General features: G+C 42.1%; 1 protein-coding gene across 2 annotated transcripts in view; it reads right to left on the bottom strand.

The window, feature by feature from the left end:
• Positions 1-19,014, bottom strand: part of DLEC1 (DLEC1 cilia and flagella associated protein) — a 68,300-nt gene extending 49,286 nt beyond the window's left edge. Inside the window, exons 1-8 of one of the 2 annotated variants that reach the window (XM_075827331.1) lie at positions 18,894-19,014; positions 13,761-13,894; positions 12,409-12,549; positions 8,956-9,112; positions 7,902-8,012; positions 2,607-2,803; positions 1,474-1,694; positions 166-250 (exon numbers count right to left, since the gene is read on the bottom strand). In XM_075827331.1, the coding sequence (XP_075683446.1) occupies positions 166-250; positions 1,474-1,694; positions 2,607-2,803; positions 7,902-8,012; positions 8,956-9,112; positions 12,409-12,549; positions 13,761-13,847 (999 nt within the window). In that variant the 5' untranslated portion in view covers positions 13,848-13,894; positions 18,894-19,014. The remainder of the gene's footprint in view (positions 1-165; positions 251-1,473; positions 1,695-2,606; positions 2,804-7,901; positions 8,013-8,955; positions 9,113-12,408; positions 12,550-13,760; positions 13,895-18,893) is intronic. The other variant, XM_075827330.1, reaches the window with a different exon arrangement.
• Between the last annotated feature and the right edge of the window lie 379 nt (positions 19,015-19,393).

Here is a 19,393-nt window from a genome sequence, read left to right as displayed (position 1 = left end):
TACGCAACTGCCATTTTGCCATAAAGATTAGAATATGTAAGCTGGCAACTGATTGGTTGGTTAGCCAGCACATCACCCTGTATATGCAGAATGATTTACACATATAAATTGCCTACAGAGAACATCAGAAGTACATGGTATGTATAACAAATTTGAATAACTCACTTCGTATATCTGTCCAACTTCATACTCAGAGAAAAATACAACAGGAGGATTGGCCAGGAACACCGGTATTGGGTCATTCGCACCACTGAAAAAAATATGAAAAATTAATTAAAATCCATGTGCAAGTGCCTCTGAACATTAAGCAGAGCCCAGCTGTTTCCTTTGCTTTCTTCACTAGGTTACATTAAAATAATTTTATAACAGGGTTCCACAAAAGCACACGAACAAGGAAATCCAGCACAATGACAAGTAAGAAAGGTAATGGTAAACTGGAGGAGTACTGAGGCAGCCAATCATTATTTGTGTTTTATACATGCCTCTTTATTATTACGATGTAGTACAGTGAAAGTTAATGGGGTTGTCTCACCGAGACAACTTGTTTGCAAACTGAAGCAGCCGTGGCGATTGGCTGATCGATGAGAGTTTTGCTTCTGCAATCCCTGGTGAACAGCTGATGTAATACATAGACAGATCAGTCCACCAGAGTAAGAGCCTGGCTAATAGAGGGGGGAGAATCCTGAGCAGGGGACCCCTGTCTATGACATTTTTATGCCCTAATAGAACATTACAAAAAGGAGTTGTCATGGTGAGACAATAGCTTTAATGGAATACATATGTAAATGAAAATGGAAAATTACTTTAGGGAGGTAAGAAAGACTTTGTAGCTATAGTGATTTACTAAAATGTGCAAAAGAATATACACAAAAAAACTACTTAGGCCCTGTTAACATCCGCTCTCAGGTTTCTGTTGTTCTGCTCCGTCAGCAGAGCAGAATAATGAAAACGGTAGAAGCGCAGGCTCCACTGAATAACGGAGACAACCAGCGCCAGACGCAACCCATTGACTTTGATGGATTCCATGGGGGATTTACCGGAAACAATAGCGCAGCATGCTGTGTTGTTGTTTCCAGTATTTTGGGCCGAATCTGCGACAGAGACCCCTAACGGAGCCTCCAACGCAGATGTAAACCAGCCCTTATACATAGACTTGACTATGTTTGAAAATAAGATTTAGAAAACTGTAATTTCTTGAGTTGGATTCGTCTGTCAAATTTATCAAATATTCTCTTCATCTTTCCTGGATTCCTGTGAAGTGTCAAATCTGACTAGTTATGTAGTTATATACGAATCACTGCATAACTGGTCTGACTTCTGGAGTCCGGGAAAGCTAGGTGAAGCTAGGTGAAAAGAGGACTTGTACTTACTTGAGATTTATTTTATTTTAGGTGGAAATACCTTACAGGTTTATCCAGTTATTATAAATCAACACTATATAAGAAGTAACCACCATTAAGATATTTGTCTTACTGCTCCTCAATTACTGTGTTTTTCCCAGATATTATCCTTTCTCTTTTCTTTGTTTGGAGAATAAGTGATCGTCCTCCATGTTGGCTGCTCGGTGGTAAAAAACGGGGATTTTTGAGGAAATTGTGTCTCTTTTCTAGCTGAGCAAGACGGGCTCGTTCAGTCTCTCGTTCTCCTGCGCTCATCTCCCTCTTCTGTAATTTCTTCCTTGGTGATCTAGATTTCTGGAAAATAAATAAAGGATTATCTATTTAAAAGTTTAACCTGACCACCCCTTATGCAATTCTGCTGTTTAGTCCTTGTACTAAGATTACAGGATTAAGTATACAGAGACTTGGTTGGCCAAACTTCGCAAGATCTAGCCAATTGTTTCCATGCCAAAGCACTGTCATCCCCATGCTTTTTATCAAGCTAACCATGACTTATCATCAAATAAAGCAATCTCTACTTAAATATTACAGCACACGTACCAGAATTAAATTTGTCGCACAGCTATTAACCACATGGGTTAATATTTTCTACCTATCAATAATGTAAACCTAAGTTAAAGTAACCTAAGGTAAAGTAAAAATTTGGGACCTGTTGTCTTTTAGCACAGTGTGTGGTAATTTCATCATGAGAGAGTATAGATCCATATGGGTAAATGTCATGACTGGGTAAGTTCAGACTGGCTCAGACCATGGCTCATCTTATTCCCATCTTCAACCCAAAACCCCTTTAGTTCTGAGTTTCTCAAAAATTGTGATTTGTCTGGTGTTCCATTGCTTACGTTAAGGTGGCCATATACATTAGATTAATGTCGGAAGAACCTGCCGATTTTGACAGGATTGGCCGATCATTTATTATGTATGGGGGCCTCCCGACTCTACCCTGATGACAGATGTTGAGGGAGAGATGGATGAGTCAGTTGTATTCCAATAAGCCTGATTTTTCTGTTCTCAGGGGTCGATAAGCCGCTCCCAGAGGTATCTGGTAGTGGCTTAATTCCCTCTCCCCATTCAGAATATATGTACGCTTGTCCAAAGGTGCATGTGTATGGGGGGATTGGGAGGAAAAGCCTTCAGCCCAAAAATCATTTGGCCGGCAGCTATCTAATGTGTATGACGAGCCTTACCATGTCAAGTGTTTAGCATTACCTTACTTGTCTTCCTTTGACTTAGGTTTTCAGAGTTAGACAATGATGATAAACTCAAACTGGATAATGAGTTTTCTACAAGAGGCTTTATAGAGGTGTCTGGACGTGAAGGGTCACTGTATCCATCATCCACTGGGCTTCTGGAAATGTGCTGGTGAAAACTGAATGTCTCTTTATAAAAAGAAGGCTCAGATAATCCTGAAATATGAAAACATAGAAATATCATTGGCAAGCTGATGCTCATTAAGGATAAGGGTATGTTCACACGACCTCTTTTCAGGCGTAATGGAGGCGTTTTACTCCTCGAATTACGCCTGAAAAGACGGCTCCAATACGTCGGCAAACATCTGTCCATTGCTTGCAATGGGTCTTACGATGTTCTGTGCAGACGAGCTGTCATTTCACGCGTCGCTGTCAAAATACGGCGCGTAAAATAACGGCTCGTCAAAAGAAGTGCAGGACACTTCTTGGGAAGTTTTTGGAGCCGTTTTCTCATAGACTCTTGAAAACAGCTCCAAAAACGGCCATAAAATACGCGAGTTGCTCAAAAAACTTCTGAAAATCAGGGGCTGTTTTCCCCTGTATTTTGAGACGTTTTTGAGTTTATGTGTGAACAAACCCTAAGGGTATGTTCACACGTAGTCAACCAAAACGTCTGAAAATCCAGAGCTGTTTTCAAGGGAAAACAGACCCTGCTTTTCAGACGTTTTTTACCAACTCGCATTTTTACCAACTCATTTTTTTACCAACTCGTTTTTGGAGCTGTTTTCATTGGAGTCTATGAGAAAACAGCTCCAAAAACGTCTGAAAGAAGTGTCCTGCACTTCTTTTGACGAGGCTGTATTTTTACGAGTCGTCGTTTGACAGCTGTCAAACGACGACGCGTAAATAACAGGTCGTCTGCACAGTACGTCGGCAAACCCATTCAAATGAATGGGCAGATGTTTGCCGACGTATTGGAGCCGTATTTTCAGACGAAAAACGAGGCATAATACGCCTCGTATACGTCTGAAATTTGGCCGTGTGAACATACCCTAAGGCCACACGGTGCGGCCACGTTGCGTTTACGTTGCGTATTTAACCTTCAGCAAGTCATTTTTCACTAGAAGTCAATGGTGAAATTTTTTTATGGACAGACTGCTGCTATTATATTACAATGTGTTTTTTGTGCAGTTTACCACATCCACATAATGTCCGACCGCATGCGGTTAACGACCGCGCAGCCAAAATTGTTGCTGAACTGCTCGTGTTTTTGCTACCAGTTCTGCAATGTATTGTAATGAACTATATACAGGAAGCACCTAACAAACTTCTACACGGGTGAAAACCATGTCAATAAACTATTTCCTTTAAAAAAATGCAACAGAACTGCAGCATAAGGCCGGATTCACACGCGCGTGTGCGTTTTGCTCGTGCAAAAAACAAGGAGTTTTGCACGCGCAAAAGGTCCATAAAAGCTCCGTGTGTCAGCAGCATATGATGCGTGGCTGCGTGTTTTCCGCGCAGCCGCCATCATTATGACACTGTTTTTATGTTTGTAAACAGAAAAGCACGTGGTGCTTTTCTGTTTTCATTCATAGTTTTGAGTACTGTAGCGCGCATCACACGCGGCACACGGAAGTGCGTCCGTGTGCCGTGCGCGGTTTTCATGCACCCATTTACTTCAATGGGTGCGTGATGCGCGAAAAACTGGTGCTTCCTGTATATAGTTCATTACAATACATTGCAGAACTGTAACGCTGGGTTCACACACCCTATTTACGGACGTAATTCGGGCGTTTTAACCTCGAATTATGTCCGAAAATACGGCTCCAATGCACCGGCAAACATCTGCCCATTCATTTGAATGGGTCTTACGATGTTCTGTGCCGACGGTCATTTTTTTTATGCACCGCTGTCAAAAGACGGCGCGTAAAAAAGACGCCCGCGTCAAAGAAGTGCCTGTCACTTCTTGGGATGTAATTGGAGCCGTTTTCCATTGACTCCATAGAAAAACAGCTCCAATTACGTCCGTAATGGACGCAGCGAAAAGCGCCTGCACTTGCCATTACGTCTGAAATTCCGGAGCTGTTTTCTCCTGAAAACAGCTCCGTAATTTCAGCCGTAACGGAGGCTGCCGTGTGAACATACCCTTGGGGTATGTTCACACAATTAACAAAATAAGTCTGAAAATAGGGAGCTGTTTTCAAGGGAAAACAGCTCCTGATTTTCAGATGTTTTTTGAGCAACTCGCGTTATTGCGGGGTTTTCGCAGAGTTTTTTAAGGCCGTTTTTGGAGATGTTTTCCATGTGTCAGCAGCATATGATGCGTGGCTGCGTGATTTTCGTGCAGCCGCCATCATTATGACACTCTGTTTGTATGCTTGTAAACAGAAAAGCACGTGGTGCTTTTCTGTTTTCATTCATTCTTTTTACTGCTGTAGCGCGAATTACGCGCGTCCCACGGAAGTGCTTCCGTGTGCTCCGCGTGATTTTCACGCACCCATTGACTTCAATGGGTGCGTGATGCGCGAACAAAGCACAAATATAGGACATGTCGTGCGTTTCACGCAGCAGACACGCTGCGTGAAAATCACGGACTGTCTGAACGGCCCCATAGACGAACATAGGTCCGTGCGAGGCGCAAGAAAACCACGTGCGTTTGCACGGACATAATACACGTTCGTGTAAATCCGCCCTTACTGTTCAGTTCTGACACATATCATGTGGACACAATAATTTCTTCATATAGTTGTTTATTAGAAGAAGAATATCATAAAATTAACTACAGTGTATTTCCCATTTACTCAAATTTTACTGGCTAAATGGTATTGTGCATATTTATTTTGTGACGTGCAATAAATGCCTGGAGTCATCTAAAATTGTGGAAGTCTACATTTTTGAATAAAAGGTCAGACTTGAGAGATAAAAATTCTGTTATACACATTTAGTAGGTTGAGGCAAATGATCACAACACATAAGTCAAAAGTCATTCTATGGGGGGATATAGATCAATCAGACTTGCCCCCTGTGTCATCTGCTCCAGCAGACCTATGAGCATATCTGATGTCGACTTATAAATGTCTGATAAATAACATCACTGTAACAAAGTTAACTCTATGGTTAGAGATTATTATAGTTGACCATGATTTATATTGCCAAAACTACAATAAAACCTGGTGGAAAAACTGTGTCAGAATAAGGGGGAGTTCACACAGAGTTTTTTGACACGCCAAAAAACGGCTGAAAATGTCTCCCATTGATTTCAATAGAAGGCGGAGGCGTTTTTTTCCCACAAGCGGGAAAAAGAAGGGACATGCCCTATCTTCGGGTGTTTACGCCTCTGACCTCCCATTGACATCAATGGGAGGCAGAGAAAGTGTATTTCGCTGCGTTTTATGCCCGCTCAATGGCTGCGGGCGAAAAACACCATAGAAAATCAGTGTGCAGGCAGAGGAAAATCTGTCTCAAAATTCCAACCGGACTTTTGAGGCAGAGTTTCCTCCTGCAAAAAACTCTGTGTGAACCCAGCCTAAGTTCACACCTGAGGTGTCGTTTTTTAATCCGCAGCAAGTCACTTGTATTTGCGTAATTGCTGCCTTTTTGTTCCACATTGAATTCAATAAAACCCACAACAAATATTGTGATATTTACAGCAGAAAATCTGTTTTGAACCTAAAAACAAAATGACGTTCATAGGAAGCACACGCTAGCATAGTAGTCATCCGTGGTTTATAGGTGTATTTACATTATATATATATACAGTGAAGGAAATAAGTATTTGATCCCTTGCTGATTTTGTAAGTTTGCCCACTGTCAAAGACATGAACAGTCTAGAATTTTTAGGCTAGGTTAATTTTACAAGTGAGAGATAGATTATATATATAAAAAAAAAAAAAAAGAAAATCACATTGTCAAAATTATATGTATTTATTTGCATTGTGCACAGAGAAATAAGTATTTGATCCCTTTGGCAAACAAGACTAAATACTTGGTGGCAAAACCCTTGTTGGCAAGCACAGCAGTCAGACGTTTTTTGTAGTTGATGATGAGGTTTGCACACATATTAGATGGAATTTTGGCCCACTCCTCTTTGCAAATCATCTGTAAATCATTAAGATTTCGAGGCTGTCGCTTGGCAACTCGGATCTTCAGCTCCCTCCATAAGTTTTCGATGGGATTAAGGTCTGGAGACTGGCTAGGCCACTCCATGACCTTAATGTGCTTCTTTTTGAGCCACTCCTTTGTTGCCTTGGTTGTATGTTTCGGGTCATTGTCGTGCTGGAAGAACCATTGATGCGGTGAAGTAGTTTTGTGCCCTTAGCAGAGAAACACCCCCAAAACATAATGTTTCCACCTCCATGCTTGACAGTGGGGACGGTGTTCTTTGGGTCATAGGCAGCATTTCTCTTCCTCCAAAAACGGCGAGTTGAGTTAATGCCAAAGAGCTCAATTTTAGTCTCATCTGACCACAGCACCTTCTCCCAATCACTCTCAGAATCATCCAGATGTTCATTTGCAAACTTCAGACGGGCCTGTACATGTGCCTTCTTGAGCAGGGGAACCTTGCGGGCACTGAAGGATTTGAATCCATTACGGCGTAATGTGTTACCAATGGTTTTCTTGGTGACTGTGGTCCCAGCTGCCTTGAGATCATTAACAAGTTCCCCCCGTGTAGTTTTCGGCTGAGCTCTCACCTTCCTCAGGATCAAGGATACCCCACGAGGTGAGATTTAGCATGGAGCTCCAGATCGATGTCGATTGACAGTCATTTTGTATGTCTTCCATTTTCTTACTATTGCACCAACAGTTGTCTCCTTCTCACCCAGCGTCTTACTTATAGTTTTGTAGCCCATTCCAGCCTTGTGCAGGTCTATGATCTTGTCCCTGACATCCTTAGAAAGCTCTTTGGTCTTGCCCATGTTGTAGAGGTTAGAGTCAGACTGATTAATTGAGTCTGTGGACAGGAGTCTTTTATACAGGTGACCATGTAAGACAGCTGTCTTTAATGCAGGCACCAAGTTGATTTGGAGCGTGTAACTGGTCTGGAGGAGGCTGAACTCTTAATGGTTGGCAGGGGATCAAATACTTATTTCTCTGTGCACAATGCAAATAAATAGATATCATTTTGACAATGTGATTTTCTTTTCTTTTTTTTAATATAATCTATCGCTCACTGGTAGAATTAACCTAGCCTAAAAATTCTAGACTGTTCATGTCTTTGACAGTGGGCAAACTTACAAAATCAGCAAGGGATCAAATACTTATTTCCTTCACTGTATATATATATATATATATATATACACATTGCACGTACCTCTAGGAGCTCTGGTAATTGCATGCATGTCTGTGATGTAATCTTCAGGGCAGATGAGTTTGTGCTTCTTCAGAAGATCATTATCTACACACCATCTAAAATAGGATTCAACTATAAAGAATAAAATGTTAGTTAATTCATATGGTATTCTATGCAACTCCTTTTATGCTTTATTTTTTTATGGAGAGGCAAACAAGTTACACTCATCATATACAACATTTTGTTAAGATCCTATACACTTAAAACACTCTCCCGTAGAGACAAGGCCAGAACTCCGCGGATCCCCAACTTTTACCTAAGATAGCTGAGCGCTTTCTATTAACGCTTACAACAGACTACTGCAACTACTCCCAGAGTATGAACTACAATCTTGCTATAACCCTGATGAACAGGCAACCTTCCTCACAACCTTCCTCACAACCTTTCTCACAACCTTCCTCACAACCTTTCTCACAACCTTCCTCACAACCTTTCTCACAACCTTTCTCACAACCTTCCTCACAACCTTCCTCACAACCTTCCTCACAACCTTCCTCACAACCTTTCTCACAACCTTCCTCACAACCTTCCTCATAACCTTCCTCACAACCTTCCTCACAACCTTCCTCACAGCCTTCCTCACAGCCTTCCTCACAACCTTTCTCACAACCTTCCTCACAACCTTCCTCACAGCCTTCCTCACAACCTTCCTCACAGCCTTCCTCACAGCCTTCCTCACAACCTTCCTCACAACCTTCCTCACAGCCTTCCTCACAGCCTTCCTCACAACCTTTCTCACAACCTTCCTCACAACCTTTCTCACAACCTTCCTCACAACCTTTCTCACAACCTTCCTCACAACCTTTCTCACAACCTTCCTCACAACCTTTCTCACAACCTTCCTCACTGTATAGGAACAGCCCTTTGGCATTTTGGTACTCTATTTTTCTTATTCATAAATGAGATTCAAAGAATACAGACTCAATCTTCTCAATAAAAATACAATAGCCTTGCTGTTCTCTGCAGCAGTACAAATTTCGTTTTGTCTGAATAAACTTGCCCTTAGTTATCTTACCCGGGGGTAACCCCAGACTTTGGAATGAGTCTCCAACTTCATTCTTCAGCTGGTTAAGTATTCTCTCCTCTTCCGCAGTAGCTCGAGCACGTGCCTGGATGATGTGACGTTCTACCTTGTCACACTCTGCCATTCTGCTGTCATATTCTGTTCGAATCTATGAACATAAAAAACCAAACATGTTTTCAGTAAATCAGCATGCTAAAATGAGAAGGTAACGACCCCTGAACAAATATACATTTTAATTCGTTAATATCCAATTTACTAACCTGTCATCATAAGAAACAGAAAACTAAGAGCACTGTATCCAAACATGAGGATTTATACTGCAACAATGAACATCTAGCTGTATGTATGGTATGTTCAAAACTGATACAAAGATAAACTAGTCCACTTCAAGTCTGAGGGTATGTTCACACGCAGTGACCAGAAACGTCTGAAAATACGGAGCTGTTTTCAGGTGAAAACATCTCCTTATTTTCAGACGTTTTTTTAACAACTCGCGTTTTTCGCTGCGTTTCTTACGGCCGTTTTTGTAGCTGTTTTTCAATGGAGTCAATGAAAAACGCCTCCAAAAACGTCCCAAGAAGTGTCCTGCACTTCTTTTGACAAGCCGTCATTTTACACGCCGTATTTTGACAGCGACACGTAAAATAAAGGCTCATGGGAACAAAACATCGGAATTCTCTTTGAAAGCAATGGGCAGATGTTTGTAGGCGTATTAGGGGCGTTTTTTCAGGCGTAATTAGAGGCGTAAAATGCCCGAATTAAGCCTGAAAACACTGCGCGTGAACATACCCTTAAACTTTGCTCACATGTCATAGTCAATTCACAATTTTTGCCACGATTTTGCAAGTATCACAGAAAAATGAAGTCGTGTCGGTGCGATTTTACTGCGGAAGAAACGGAAAGCTTACGGATCGCAGACAAATGGAAACCATTAGCAACGGAAGCATTACAATTGCAATCAATGGTAATGCAAACGGATATGAACAGACCCTCAGGGGGGATTCACACGAGCGTGTATTCGGTCCGTGCGGGCCGCGTGGTTTTCACGCGGCACGCATGGACCAATACAAGTCTATGGGGCAGTACAGACAGTCCGTGCTTTTTGCGCAGCGTTTGTCTGCTGCGCAAAAAGCGCGACAGGTTCAATAACTCTGCGTATTTCGCGCATCACGCACCCATTGAAGTCAATGGGTGCGTGAAAATCACGCGCACCACACGGAAGCACTTCCGTGGGACGAGCGTGATTCGCGCAACAGCAGTGAAAAGGATGAATGAAAACCGAAAAGCACCACGTGCTTTTCTGTTTCCGAACATCCAAACGGAGTGTCTTTGCGATGAGCGAAGCCGGACAAGCGTACCGAACTTCACCGGGTTCGGCCAAACTCGTTTTGGCCGATCCCGGTAAAAAAAATTATCGGTACGCGACGTCAGGAGATAGTCACTGTCCATGGTGCTGAAAGAGTTAAACTGTTTCAGCACCATGGACAGTGACTTGCGATCCCAAAATACATTAACCTGTAAAAAAAAACCGAAGTTCTAACTTACCGATTACTCCTGTCTCCTTCCTGCAGTCCGACCTCCCGGGATGACACTTCAGTTCAAGTGACAGCTCCAGCCAATCACAGGCCAAGCACAGGCTGCAGCCAATCACAGGCTGCAGCGGTCACTTGGACTGCTGCGTCATCCAGGGAGGTGGGGCCCGATGTCAAGAGAGGCGCGTCACCAAGGACGCGTCACCAAGGACGCGTCACCAACGCAACGCCCGGGAAGTTCTCGGTAAGTAGGAACTTTATCTTTTTTTTTTACAGGTTTTTCGCTGTTGTGTTCGGCATTCACTGTCGAGGGTGCTGAAAGATTTAGCTCTTTCAGCACCTTGGACAGTGACGGGCGTTGACAAGCCTCATCTCTATGATGCCGGCTGCGCGAAAATCACGCAGCCGCGCATCAGACACGCATGACACACGCAGCTGTCAAATGTTTTTTGCGCTCGCAAAACGCTGCGTTGTTTGCGCGCGCAAAAACGCAACGTTCGTGTGAATCTGCCCTCACACTGTTTATTTCTCTTCTCCCACATCTTATTTTGTATCACACATCCTTGTATTTGAAAAATAGGAAAACTTTGATTAGAGAAAATGTTTCTTGTTTTGACAGCTTTTCACACATATTAAAGTTTTGCTGTGTTTTATCTGCAGTGCTATAGTCATCAATGGGACTTTGAAAACAATATGTGGTCAAGAACAATACAGTTTAGGTCCTAGGCTCCCAGCCTGTGGTACATGTGCCCCACAGGGGTACATGCTATGTCTCCAGGGGGTACTAGTACTGTCCTCATGCTGTACTTTTATTAGGTAATGCATTGTATAATAATAGCCTTGGGGGTACTTTGATGTAATTTTGCGTTGGAATGTTGGGAAACACTGATATAGGGTGTAACTGTCTGCCAAAAAAAATGGCCTTGTTTCCTATAGCAACTAATAGGAGTGCACTTTTAATTTTTCCACAGCAGCTGAGCACATGAAAGCTGAGCTCTGATTGGTTGCTATGAAGCAACAAGATCAGTTTTTAGATGGCATTGATAAATGGGGCCCGGCAGGGTGTCCTTTTCCTGGCGATAGGAAAACTGCATTTAAAAAGCAAACATGGTTTCTAAGCAGGACTACTTCCCGCCAATCGAGCAAAAAAAAAAAAAAAAAAAAGAAGCTAATATTTTTAGCCACTCATTGCCTGGGTTCACACACAGCGTTTTGCTGCATTTTTGGTGGCTTTTTTGCAGTCTTTTCTGTTGTTGTTTTGTGGCCAGATGTTATATTAAAGTCTATTGTAAAATATAAAATGCACTATACACAACTGCGTTTTGCTTTGTGGCATTTTTGAGGCAATTTTGTGGTCAGTGGCATTTTTTTCCAAACGCAGCATGCTCTGGGTATGGCGTTTTTTCTGGTGTTTTTCCCATAGGCTTCTCTGCAGGACTTCAAAAACGCAAGAAAAAAGCATGAACAAAATAACATCAAAAACGCCATCAGAAACGCCACTAAAAACGCCTTACAAAACGCATGTGACATTTTACTAGCACTAGAGTTTTTAGAAGTCTTTTTTATTGCTAGACAAATTCTGTGTGTGAAAGAAGCCTTTTAGTGGTGTGACAGAGGTACCACCATAATGAAGGTATATCATCTCAGAGTATGTTTAAACGTGGCGAAAATACACCACCTGCCACAAGTGCACCTTGTGGAATACACTGCAGAATTAGGAAGAAATCTACGACATACACAGTAGGCCATGCTGCGGATTCGACAACCTGCCGCATATAAGAAAATCTGTGCCGAATTTTTGTAAAACCCCATTCACTTGCATTGTTCTGTACTTTGAAGAATCCGCGCCGAAAATCGTCAACAAATCCGCCATGTCTGAACACGGGCATAGAGTTCATGGGACAAACCGTACCTGCTGCAGTTCCTCTACAAACTTCTGATGGTAAGGGTTGTCTCCTCCCTTTGACCGGATCAGGTTGGCTCCGGTGTCTTTACCAATGACTTCTCCAGTATATACATTTTTGAAGAGACTTGTCAATAAATGAGAAATATCCTGTGAAGAACAGAATTATTAGAAATATTAATAAAAATAACAAAGTTCCAGGAAAAATGTCTCTAAAAGTCAAAATTCTAAAAATGATAACAATTATCCAAGCAACAGTTCTTGACATAAAAATTGTCCTAAAACATAAATACAAATTTTAGATTCAAACTGCAGCCATTTTTATTTTTAAGAATTAGATGAAAAATCGCTTACGATTTTTGTAGCATTTGTCTGCAAGGTTATGTAGAGACTGAGACTTTATACATTTCCCTACCTAAGGCTCTGCTCAAATTGGGATCATGGATCCATTCCTTCAGGTTCTGTTGGCAGAATAGCTTAGTCTGATGAGATATTTTACAGGGTAGAAAAAAACAGCAAATCTGACGGAAACCTGTCAGGCTCAATACAGCCCACTATAGTTCAATTGGAGCAAATGAATGAAAACAGATCCATCATATCTGTTATGAGCATCTGAAAATAAAACCCATCAAGTGAATCTGAACAAAGCTCAAGGGTATGAAAAACACGGCAACGACTAATACGTCTGAAATTACGGAGCAGTTTTCAGGCAAAAACAGCTCCTGAATTTCAGACGTTTTTGCAAGTGCACGCGTTTTTCGCGGCGTCCATTACGGACGTAATTGGAGTTGTTTTTCAATGGAGTCAATGAAAAGCGGCTTTAATTACGTCCCAAGAAGTGACATGCACTTCTTTGAGACGGGCGTCTTTTTACGCTCCGTCTTTTGACAGCGACGCGTAAAAATACACCTCGTCTGAACAGAACATCGTAAAAAGCATTGAATTCAATGGGCAGATGTTTGCAGATGTAATGGAGCCGTCTTTTCAGGTGTAATTCAAGGCGTAAAACGCCTGAATTACGTTTGTAAATAGGCCGTGTGAACATACCCCAACAAAGACTCTCAAAACATCATTCAAAGTCATGTATCAAAATCTAATTTACTATATATCCACTGAAAATGTGCACACATCTCTGGAAATGAGTCCGTCTGCAGCATTTACTCCTTGTTCATACAGTGAATATATTTGCTGCAGATTTTGCATGTATTTTTTAAGACAAAACCATGAACAGAACCTAAACTGAAGAAAGCTAGGCCTTTTAGTTCTGTTCTCCTAAATTCAATTCTGGTTTTGGCTTAAAAAATGCATGCAAAATCTGCATCATATCTGCACTGTGTGAACACGGCCTTATAGTATTATACCTGAGTCTTTTCAGAAGAAGGCTTTGGCCGATACATAGCAGGGTCTGGGGACAGCGTCACTCTGGGAAGAACCTCATCTGTAGCCATCTTGTCTTTGGTTTCAGTAACTCGAATTACTACTCAGAAATACAAACCTGTTTTAACAAAATGATTATAGATTATTATTACAGTATTAGGCCAGGATCACACATGCAGTTTTGATGCAGTTTTTGGCTCAGTTTTTGAGTCAAACACAGGAGTGGACACGAAAGAAAAGAGATGCATCTGTCTTTTCTTTATAGCTTTCCTTCCATTTAGATCCACTTCTGGCTTTGGCTTAAAAAACTGAGACGAAAACTGCACTAAAAGCGACATCAAAACTGCGTGTGTGATCCTGGCCTTACAGGCTGATTTCGAGATTATTAACAAGAATTTCCCATTATACCAATCAATATTACGCAGCAGAAATTCCAGATAATTTAGCCACTTTCCTGAAAACCTCACGGGAAATGTACAGACAACAAAAGATGTAACGATGAAAATATAGCATAAGATAAGCGCGCCTACAAACACCACTCACCCAGTACTCACAGCGCTGACAATGTTCTAGGGCAGGGGTGGGCAAACTTTTTGACTCGCGGGCCACAATGGGTTCTAAAATTTGACAGAGGGGCCGGGCCAGGAGCATTTGGAGGGAGTGTTTGGGCCGGATATACTAAAGCATTAAATGTAGTGTGTGCAAACCTCATAGCACAGTAAGAACACTACAACCCAATTTATTAACTGTCTTTCAAATGTGAAAAATAGCCCTTATCAGTTAATAAATTTGTCTCAAGGAATATGCAAGATATGGCATTTACATACTATTTCGCAGATACTGGGAGGAGGAAATGTAAATAGATTAAAATAACATACGCAATGTGATTTATCAAGAAAAAAGTTCTGTTGACTCTGTAAATTAGCTGCCAACCTCTGAGCAGTAGCCGCCCGTTCTTGTGTTGACTGCTTGCTAGCATAGTTTGCATGCTTCGTGGCAAAGTGACGGCTGATATTGTACTCTTTGAAAACCGAAGGGCTTAATGGTGACGTGAAACGAAGTGAAAATTAAAGTGAAATTAAGAGAAATACGTGCCACATTAACCCCTTAATGACCGGGCCATTTTGCACGTTAATGACCAAGGATTATTTTTTGTTTTTCCACGGTCGCATTCCAAGAGTCGTAACTCTTTTTTTATTCCGTCGACATAGCCGTATAAGGGCTTGTTTTTTGCGGGACGAGTTGTATTTTGTAATTGTACCATTTTTAGATGCTTATAACATATTGATTAACTTTTATTAACTTTATTTTAGGAGAGAATTGAAAATAAGCAGCTATTCCAGCATTAATTTTCACGTTATAAATTTACGCCGTTTACTATGCAGCGTAAATAACATGTTAACTTTATTCTATGGGTCGGCACGATTACAGGGATACCAAATGTGTAAAGGTTTTATATGTTTTTTCTACGTTTGCACAATAAAAACCCTTTTAGAAAAAAATTACTTGTTTTTGCATCGCCGCGTTCCAAGAGGCGTAATTTTTTTATTTTTCCGTCGATGTGGCCGTACGTGGGATTGATTTTTGCGGGACAATGTGTAGTTTTCATTAGTACTATTTTGGGGTACATAGGACTTATAGATGAACTTTTATTTTATTTTTTATGGGGGGAATGGGAGAAAAGAGAGAATTTTGCCGTTGTTTTTTGCGTTTTCTTTGGACGTCGTTCATCCGGCGGTTTAATTAATGTGTTCATTTTATTGGTCAAGTTGTTACGATCGCGGGGATACCATATATGTGTATGTGTGATTTGTTTTGACCGTTTTATTAAATAAAACCACTTTTTGGGGCAAAAAAGTAGTTTTATTTGACTTTGACTGTAATTTTTTTTATTTTTTTTTTCACAAACTTTATTTAACGGTTTTACTTTTTTTTTTTTAGTCCCACCAGGGGACTTCACTATGCGATGTGCCGATCGCATATATAATGATTTGGTATACTTCGTATACCAAAGCATTATTGCCTGTCAGTGTAAAACTGACAGGCAACCTATTAGGTCATGCCTCTGGCATCGCCTAACAGGCAGATGCTGAAGGCAGACCTGGGGGTCTTTGTTAGACCCCCGGCTGTCATGGAAACCCGACGGCGACCCGCGATTTGTTTGCGGGGGCGCCGATCGGGAGACAGAGGGAGTTCCCCCTTCTGTCAAACACATTAAATGCCGCTGTCACTGTTGACAGCGGCATTTAATGGGTTAAACTGCCGGAATCGGCGCGTGCTTCGATTCCGGCAGTTGCAGCAGGAGCCAGGCTGTGTATAACAGCCGTGCTCCTGCCGCTGATCGCGTGGGTAAACTGTCAGTACCCGCGCGATCACAGGACGGATATATCCGTCCTCCTGCGCGAACTAGCAGCTGCTGAGGACGGATATATCCGTCCTTCGGCGTTAAGGGGTTAACAACGGTCAATGTGTTTTGAGTGCGCCATCTATTGGGAAAACGTGGGTATTGCAGGGAAAGGGGAAAAAAAAGGAGGTTTTTACTATTATTTGGACAAGTTCGGCGGGCCGGATTAAAAAGCCTAACGGGCCGTATGTGGCCCGCGGGCCGTAGTTTGCCCATGTCTGTTCTAGGGGCTTGTGGTTTGGTAGTTTCCATACTGGGACATATGTATTAACCAATTATGCCAGTAATGGGCGCCAATAATGGGGAACACATACAAAAGGCTAAGGCCGGATTCACACGAGCGTGTGCATTTTGCGCGCGCAAAAAACTCTGCGTTTTGCGCGTGCAAAAAGTCAGTGTGGCATCAGCATATGGTTCGCGGCTACGTGATTTTCGCACAGCCGTCATCATGAAGACACTTTGGTTTTATGTTTACAAACAGAAAAGTATGTGGTGCTTTTCTATTTTCATTCATTGTTTTTACTACTGTTGCGCGAATCACGTGCGGCACCCGGAAGTGATTCTGTGTGCCGAGCGCGATTTGCACGCACCCATTGACTTCAATGGGTGCGTGCTGCGCGAAACACGGGCAAATATAGGACATGTCGTGAGTTTCACGCAGCGCACATACGCTACGTGAAATTCACTGACAGTCTGAACGGCCCCATTCAGTAACATAGGTCCGTGCGACGCACGTGAAAATCACGCGCGTAGCACGGACGTATTATATGTTCGTGTGAATAAGCCCTAAACCTGTCATACAGACTCCACCTCAAGTTCAAATTTTGAGACTTTTATTGACATGTGTTGAAGATTAAATTCACAATTTTCTACAGCATTGCAAAAGAAAGGGAATTTGTTGGTCTAAAGTCTGTTAAGTCGTATGGTCATAGCAGAGCCGAGAACAGTTGCAAAGATCGTCTTTTGATCTGGAGCAGTGATCCCCAACCACCGGGCTGCAGACCAATACCGGGCCGTGGATCATTTGGTATTCCAGACCAAATTGTGGTCCATTTTTTCGCCTGGAATGTCCGCTGTGGAAAACTGCTAAACCATTCAGCCTGTGATTGGCTGCAGCGGTCACATGGGATGAATCGTCATCCCAGGAGGCCGGCCTGGAGGAAGAAACACAGACTTCTGAGTAAGTATAAGATTTATTTTTTCTGAGTTGCGTTTTTTGCAGCGGAATCCACTTTGCTGCTATTGTATTATCCTTCCGATTTTCCGCAACTAATCCGCAGTATTTATGCAACGTGTAAACTGACCAGAAACAACCCTCGTGCTGGTCCGTGGAAAAATTGTCTTGCATGCAACTGGTCCTTGGTCAAAAAAAGGTTGGGGACCGCTGCTGGAGGACTCAGCGCCATTAGGTATTTCAGCAACTGGTTCTAGCAGCTGATTCCCGGGGGTTTCAGCAGTAGGACCACTTACATTCAGCTGATCAATATTTCTTCTTCATTTGCAAAACGGGGGTTCTCCCCACTTGTCATCCCTTTTGAAGTGTTTTTTTTACATAAAAAAATAAAAATGAAATGAAGGTCTTTGAGTTGCCCTCTAAGCAGTTTCCTAGCCATACAGTTTTCTCGGCAGCCCGCTGTGTGACTACCAGTATAATTGTCACTTCACCACCACCCAGACACCCACCACCTGAATGCCAAATATCATAAAGATCCAACAAGCTACTATATGGCACAAACAAATATTGCGCTATTTGGATAATAGCCACTAATAAAAGAACGTCTTCTAGTGACGAGCCCGCTGTATTCATGAGCCCGGCGCTCCTGGTCCTGTCTGTCTTTGGTTATGCGGCTGCAGCGATGGCATGTCATTTCGATTTGTGACAATAGCAGCCAATCACTAGCGGTGGTGAGGTCAGGGAGGTCGATACATCAGTTCCGGCGCGGTATACGTCTTTTTTTTACAATGGGAGTCATTGGGTGTCCTATGCCACTGTATACCTATACATACGTCACTGCCTTCCATCAAAGTATATGTCGGGGTATGCTCCCAAACTATACCTCAGACGGTAGGGGAAATTGAAATGTGAACAGAGCATTAAAGGGGTTATTCGGCTCTATCCTTATGATAGGTCATCAATATTAGAGCTGTTTGAAGGGGCTGCAGGGCTCCGGCGAGCGCCGCGTCCACTTCATTGTTGACCAGACACAGCTCCGTCTCTTTTAGTAGCGGCTGTGCCTAGTGCTGCAGCTCTCTACAGCTCGAGCAATACCGGGCACAGCCACTACCAAATGTACGGCGCTGTCTGGTAAACAACGAAGGGGACACAGCGCTCGCCAAATCGCTCAGGCCTATTTAAACAGCTGATTTGCGGGGGTGCAAAGCGTCAGACCCCACCAATCTAATATTGATGGTCTATCCTAAAAATTGGCCATCAATTTTAAAGAACCGAATAGAATATTTGCCCATAAAACTTCTCAACTGTATTATTATCAATGTGACAGAACAACAAAAATGACAAAATTATAACAAACTGGAGATTGCAGCCGTGTAATTGGAATCATTATGTTACAATGTGTGACTATGAGATGAGGTCACTACATAACGATACACGTTGTCTTATTATCCCTATTGCTTGTTGTGTTTAGCAACCAATGTTTTCTCCCCCAAACTTCCCGTGAAACCCAATGCACATCGCGCCTCCAGCTGTACTTACAATAATAAATGGACTTGTTCGTGCGGAGGAATACAGAAAACACTACCGTCTCTTCAGCGTCCACCGGTTGCCGTAGTAACACGGGGCGGAGTAATAACATGACCGATGGGCGTATATTCTGCAGTTACGTTTGCTCTTTCAAATTCGAGAGGAAACAAATTCACGCCACCTAGTGGAAGCTCGTTGTAAGTGCGCGGCTGTGTTACTGATCACTCGTGGATTTTGCTGCTATGTAATAATCAGGCGCCTTTTTTGTTATTAGATTTATATTTTAGTGGTTATTACATGTGAAGTGGTTATTACATGATCAATAATAAGAACAGTAAAACAATCTAATAAAACAATCCAATGTAATATAGAACATATAAAAAGACAAACTTTTTCAAAGAGAAACGTTATCTATTGTACAAGGATGTGTCAGACGCTATCAACGTAAATTGGTTGAATTATTAGGACATTTTATTTTACTTTAATCTATTCTGATTAATTAATTGTATTGA

Source organism: Rhinoderma darwinii, chromosome 5, assembly GCF_050947455.1.
Source record: "Rhinoderma darwinii isolate aRhiDar2 chromosome 5, aRhiDar2.hap1, whole genome shotgun sequence".
Classification (NCBI taxonomy): domain Eukaryota; kingdom Metazoa; phylum Chordata; class Amphibia; order Anura; family Rhinodermatidae; genus Rhinoderma; species Rhinoderma darwinii.
This window is presented reverse-complemented; position numbering and strand designations above follow the sequence as displayed.